Raw genomic sequence first — 6353 nt, 5'->3', positions numbered from 1 at the left:
CGCTGCGGCCGGCGGCTCGCGGCCCCGGAGCAGCGGCTGCGCGCGAGGTGGAGCGGCGGAGCGGCAGGCCCGGTGCGGGCTGGAGCGCGGTCGGCGAGCGCACGGGCCGCGACCGCGCAGAGCCCGCCATGACGGCGCGAGTGTGAGGCGCGGCGAGCCGCGGCCCAGGAGAGCGGCGGGCGCGCCGACCTCTTAGCCCGCAGCGGCCCGGCTGGGGCCGGATGAGCAGCGGCCTCGGCCTCCAGCGCAGCCCGGAAATGTCCGGCAAGATCGAGAAAGCAGGTGAGGCGGGCGGGCGGGCGGCGCGCCTTCTGACCTCGTGCGCTCGACCCCCGGTCCGGGCCCCAAGCTGGCAGTGACGCCGCGAGGGCCATCTTTGAACCGGGCCTGCCCGCCGCCTGGGGCCCATGATGCTAGCGGGATCCTGGGGGTTGAAGGTGGGGGTCGAGTGGAGAGTCCCTTAGCCTTGTTCCCTAGAACCTCCCACAAAGGCTGGAGCCCGGGACCGGGAGGAGGCCGGCCGCATGCAGTAGGGCAGGCGCGCTCCATAGATAATCGGCAGTCCAGTTATAAAATGTGTCACTCCTAATGAGCCTCGAGTTTAAGCACAAGTGTCCATTTCGGTGGCTTCAAAGGAAAGCAGGCTGGGGTGTGCTGGAGCGATGTTTCAGGGCGCAGCCAAGTTGTCTTCCGGTGCCCTGCCTTGCTCTGCAGGCAGGGCAAGTGTGGGATTCGCTGGGGTTGGTGGAGAAGGTGGGTGCGATCTTGATGCAAATCTCATCTCTTTGTGTGTTCCTGGAGATCTTGGGGATTCGCTTCCCAAGTCCCCTCCCGGCTTGCATATTCTAGGAGTTAGACACTCCCGAGAGTCAATTACTGTTGTGCATATGGGGCGCAGAGCTTAATTAGCCGGCATGCAGGGACTCTGTAGGGGAGGGCGGATTCTTGGCTGCTAGGTGAGGTAGGCAAGTGGTTCAGGGCCTGTGCTGGGGATTGTCACAGTGGGGAGACTCAGTTAGCCTCGACACTCCGTGAAGAGTAAGGCAGACTTGTAAGAAGCCGAAAAGGTGTCCGGCAGCAGTAGTTTTTGGAAGCTGCGATTTCACAGGTGGACTTGGGGATACTTTGTGGGGCTGTATTAGCAGTGGACCAGCAAGCAATGATTGTAACTTTTGTAGCTCTGGCTTACTTCCAGGAAGAACGTTTTGGTACTCTTTATTGAGCATCTGCTGTGTGTCTTCACTCTGTTTGGTCCCTTGGTTGTGTTGTTTATTAAAAACGCTTGAAGATTGCCTACAAGAACATGGTCTGTTTTAAAGGCTCAGAGAGGCTCAGTGACTTTTTGTATAGCCCACCCAGCAATGGGCAGTAGGCTGGGTGTTGACACCTGCCTACTGACTAGAAGCAGGATACCATTTTCATGGCTGGACTGCCGTTTTCAGGTGCTCTTTCTGGGGTGTTTCTCTCCTTGTCCTGTTGCCCTGGGGCCTTGTCTGGTGACCGTGAGTCTCTTTCCTGCATACGTGCTGCTCTGGTAGTGTCTTTGGTCTGTCTGTGTGGCATTGCTTAGGGACTCCTTACAGTGTCTCATCCAAATGGCACTGTTCAGAACTTGGATAATTTATTTAAAAATAGCATTAATGGGCTGGAGAGATGGCTCAGCAGTTAAGAGCACTTGTTGCTCTTGAGTACCCAGGTTCAGTTTCCTGCACCCACGTGGCAGCTCCTAACCATCTGTCACTCAGTTTCAGAGGGTCTGATGCCCTCTTGTGACCTCTGTAGGCACCAGATACACATGTGGTGCCCAGACATAGAGGCAGGCAAAACATTCATGTAAAATAAATAAAAGGAAATATATTTTTAATTAAATTTAAAAAATTAAAATATATTTTAAACAGCATTAACTAGGTTTTCCTTATAAGTATAGTGTGTATTAAATATGTAAAACTTGGGAATCATGGAAGAGTAAACAGGATGAAATGAGCTGTCATTCCACAGCTCAGACTGACCTATCCTTCCGCTGACTCTCCACCCAAGTCCCTTTCAGCATAGGTCATGCCTGGGCCTTCTCTGGCTACTGCCTTCTGCTAGGGGTCATTACAGCATCCACTTTAGAGGAGCTGGTCTGGGAGCTAGAGGTCGTACCTAGGCTGCCAGGCCCCAGTTATGTGAGGTTCTGAAGGGGTCGTTCACTGGGCTGGAAAAAGCAGGTTAGGCTCTCTTAATGGAGGGAGAGGTGATGGGAAGAGGGCTGCAGGAGGACGGTGCATCTGGGGAGAAGCAGCGAGGAGTGAGAGAGTGCTCCATTTGGCCTTAGCTGGCACTCATCTGAATGCTGGGGATCACAGACAGGATGACAGGAAGTGAGCCCTCTTGCAAGCTCTTTGGCTGAGACCCACATATACCTGATTGGTGTGATTGGGGTGTGCTTGGAATGAGGGTTTCCCCTGGTGGAGCTTCTGTGGGTCATCTTAGGTGAACTCGATGTGCAGGTCACCCGCTTTCCTTCTGCTTGCTGGTGGACTGTTTGCTAAGTGGGCCTGCTGTTAAGCATGAGAGGTGGGATGACTGGAAAGAGAGACCTTTATTCAGCCAGGTGACAAGTCTCCAGCAATTACGGAGCCCACCCCGTAAACAGTTGTTGCTGTTTTCTGAGCTTTAAAGCAGCAGAAGTGTTTCTGAAATATGCTTGTGGTCTCACCCCTCTGAAAATAGGACTGCTGTTTTTAATTCTCGGGATCTGGGGTGGGGTGGGCTCGAAGGATTTTTGAGTGAGCAGAAATCTTACAGCCCTATCCTGGTCCTTCCGGTCAATTTCCCTCCCCTGTTTGCAGCTAGCAGGCTTTCACAGACCTCTGGGGCAGAGTTTCTGGATCTGTCACTCAGTCATCCAGCGCCCCTGCCTGTGGCCGTCAGCAGAGGTCACACCACTTAATGGGGAAGTGTCTTCATAGGAAGACAGCCATAATGTTCTGCTCCAAGTGCCCAGGGGGGATCAGGGCAGTCTGAGTGGAGGGCTATCTTACTGGGTTGTCAGGAGAGTCGAGAAGAAGGTTGGGGTGAGGGGTGACACCTCCTGAGGGTACTGTGGTCAGACACTGAGGGGATTCTCTAGGAAACAACTGAAGGTTCGTACTGCTGCTTTGAGGTTGCAAGGTGAAGGTAGAGGGTGGAGGGCAGATGTTAATGTGGTTCTAGTTGTGTACGCAGGTGTGGTGGTTCTGCTTGTCCTCTCTTCCAGCAAAGGGATGGTATCTGGGAGCCCTCCGGAGCGTGGTCTTCCCAAGGGGTAGGCTGGTGGTAGTAGCAAAACAGGACTGCATGTAGGCCCTCCCTTTCACTTCAGCTTTGTCATGGCTGAAGTAGACCATCCCCATCCCCACGGTGCACCTGTAGCCAGCCCAGACAAGGAGAGTTGTGGTTACTGCCAAGATCACAGTCTTAGGGAAGTGAAATGGGGAACTGTGAGGCTAGTTGACGCCCCCAAATTTCTGGAGCTTAACGCCAGACTGGCACTAATAGCTGGCTTTAGCCCACTGCGCCATGTGTATTCCCAAGGAAGAAGAGCTTAAAAACCAGGAAATTGCTAAAAAATCTTAGGTTCCCCATTCTTCCAAAGGATGAGAATCTCTGGTAACTCCAAGCCCTTTCTCATATTTGTTCCCATATGTCGGGAGCTGGGTGGGAGCTGTTTGTCCTTTTCCCTGCTAGCCACATCACTGAGTCCCCTTGCCCACTTGGACTGTTGACATTTTCGTCTCTGACTCTCAGAGATGATTCATGTCTGTTTGCTTGTGATCTGGACTTTGACTCTTGCCCCATTCCTTCATTGATTGGCTCTTCCATTCCTTCATCCAGCAGTGATGGAGCACCTGCTCTGCGATGTGGTGTGTGGCTCTGGGGATTGGGACCTGCCATGAGGGCTGCTCTGGGTCAGGCTGGAGAATCTATAGGATTGGAGTTGGGGTGTTGGCAGTGACTGTAAACTCCTACTGCAACAATTGGAGATCTCAAGGACTGGTTTCAAGTGGGTAGTGAAGCTGGGGGGCAGGGAGAATGACCAGCAAGGCCTCTGTGCTAGATGAGGTGAATCTGCCCCACTCACTCTGCTCCATCCTTCAGTTACCGACCACCTGGATCCTGGGGAATTAGAAGGGTCTCTGGTGTTCTAATGCTTTGCCTCCTTCTCAGACCCAGCTAACCCACAGTCTGCTCATAAACTTCATCATTTACCAAACTCTCTGGCCAATGCTTGCTCCCGGGCACTACAGTGAAGTTTGTTGGGACTAGTGGGATGGCCACAAGCTCCGCCAACACACTACTGACAGAATAAACATGGTCTCCAGGTTCGTGGTTTCATATGTTTACAGGTACTTTTGTTATAAACGGAAAGGAGATTTACAGTGGCGCTTGTTATTATGTATCTTCTCAGAACAGATACTGAAAGTTGGGCCTGTGCCCTCTCTGTGGTAAATGGGCAGTCACTGGGTGCTGACCCTTCCTAACTCTTCAGCCTGTGCTTCCCTTACCCCAAGGTAGGGAGCTCTGTGCTCACAGTGCTTTCAGTGAATGACACAACATTTGAAGCTCTGTGCTCCTTCATTGACCTGCCTCTTGAGCATTTTCTGTGTGCCTCACGGGTGCACACTCTAGGATGAGGGATGGTATCTGGGAGCCCTCTGGAGCGTGGTCTTCCCAAGGAGTAGGCTGGTGGTAGTAGCAAAACAGGACTGCATGTAGGCCCTCCCTTTCACTTCAGCTTTGTCACGGCTGAAGTAGACCATCCCCATCGCCACGGTGCACCTGTAGCCAGCCCAGACAGGGAGAGTTTTGGTTACTGCCAAGATCACAGTCTTAGGGAAGTGAAATGGGGAACTGACCCCCTTTCTGTCTGAATAGAGACACTGTAGAATCCCAGTGTTGTGAGGGACACTGCCCCGATTTTAGTTTATGTTTCTACATTTCTTTTCTGATCTTAGGGAGAAGAAAGGGCCCCAAATTACCAAGTTAGTTTAATGTAGATCCAGCTTGGCCCTGGGGCTGCTTGTGATTTTTGTAATACTGACAACATTTGAAGCACTATAGGGAGAAAAGAGATCATGTGTTTTTAAGTCAGCCACAACAAACCCCAATGTTTCCTGATCTCCTGTGCAGCTGTTGGCAGAGGCGGTTTGAATGGGATTCCGTGTAGCCAGGAGGCGATAGGCTTGGAAAGATGACTCACATATGAGCTTGCAGAAAAACCATTTCCCAAATTAGCCCAGATTGCAGCTTGCTCTTAGTACAGGCTGGGTCTTACTTCAGTCCAGCCAATGTGTTGCCTGTTGCCATAGTAAGATGACACAGTGGAAAGAAGAGAGGCCTGGCCACAGTGCCTGCCACACCCATGTGACCTCCACCCCCTGCCTTGCTGCTGGGACAGGTGTTCCACTGACAGTCACCCACCATACCCCAAAGGCTGTATTATGAGTAAATAAACACAGCCATGGCCTGTGAATGAGAAGAGCCCTGTCATCTGCTGGGCCTGTCATTTGTTTGTTTGAGATGGTCTGAAGCCTTAGGTGTCCCCAGGTGACTCTTTCCTGTCTCGGGCCTCTCACTTTCTCCATCAGGCCCTGGAAGGATTGGGCCTCTGAAATTAGTGTTTCCTTGGTTGCTGTCTAAGATAGCAGGTCCTCTTTTCTCTGAGAGAACAATTGCAGGAGGCTGGGGATGTACTCGTGGCAGAATGTCTGTCTAGCCTGCAAAGTCTGTCTGCTCTGCACCAGATTTTGGGTTTGATCCCAGCACTGGAAAATGAAACAAAGCCTTAAATAGCAAACAGTGGGGAAGCTGCTTGAGTTCAGTTCCTCTCGCCCTGTTGTGGCCTTCCAGGCTCCTCTGAGTTCCCTCCACCAACAATGTGAAAAGCCACTTCCCGGATGGCCTCGAAGCTTCCTCAACCAAAGCTGACGTCCTAACGGTGCCTAGTGCTTTCTCTTCCCTAGCAGATAGTAAATTCTGAGGAAAGGCATCACACAAATACTTGAGTGTAGAAATGGTACTGTTTAACTCATTCAGAATCCAGAGCCCAGTTTCCTGTCTGCAAGTTAACAGTAAGTAAACAAAGTCTTAAATAGATATTTAGTTCCTGAGTGGGGTGTGCTTGTCCACCACTGGCTGTCTGCTAGCTGGCTCAGCACACAGTAGGTACCTATTCCATACTTATTCAAATAATGAGTGATGGCTGGGTTGTGGCTAGGTGGTAAAAACACTTGCCTAGCATGCACAAGGCCATGAGTTCATCCTCACTGCTAATTCAAGCAAAAGATAAAAACAAAAACAAAAAACCATGTAAAGTTAGTATCATCACA

The 6353-nt window shown here is 51.6% G+C and overlaps 1 protein-coding gene across 1 annotated transcript in view; it reads left to right on the top strand.

The window, feature by feature from the left end:
* The first annotated feature begins 11 nt into the window (after window positions 1-11).
* Window positions 12-6353, top strand: part of Rapgef1 (Rap guanine nucleotide exchange factor 1) — a 114291-nt gene continuing 107949 nt past the window's right edge. Inside the window, exon 1 of the mRNA XM_055600073.1 lies at window positions 12-282. Coding sequence (XP_055456048.1) covers window positions 222-282 — 61 coding nt within the window. The 5' untranslated portion in view covers window positions 12-221. The remainder of the gene's footprint in view (window positions 283-6353) is intronic.

The sequence above is a fragment of the Psammomys obesus genome, unplaced genomic scaffold (genome assembly GCF_907164565.1).
Source record: "Psammomys obesus unplaced genomic scaffold, mPsaObe1.curated_primary_1811, whole genome shotgun sequence".
Classification (NCBI taxonomy): domain Eukaryota; kingdom Metazoa; phylum Chordata; class Mammalia; order Rodentia; family Muridae; genus Psammomys; species Psammomys obesus.
The sequence above is the reverse complement of the archived record's forward strand: the minus strand, read 5'-3'. Positions and strand labels throughout refer to the sequence as shown.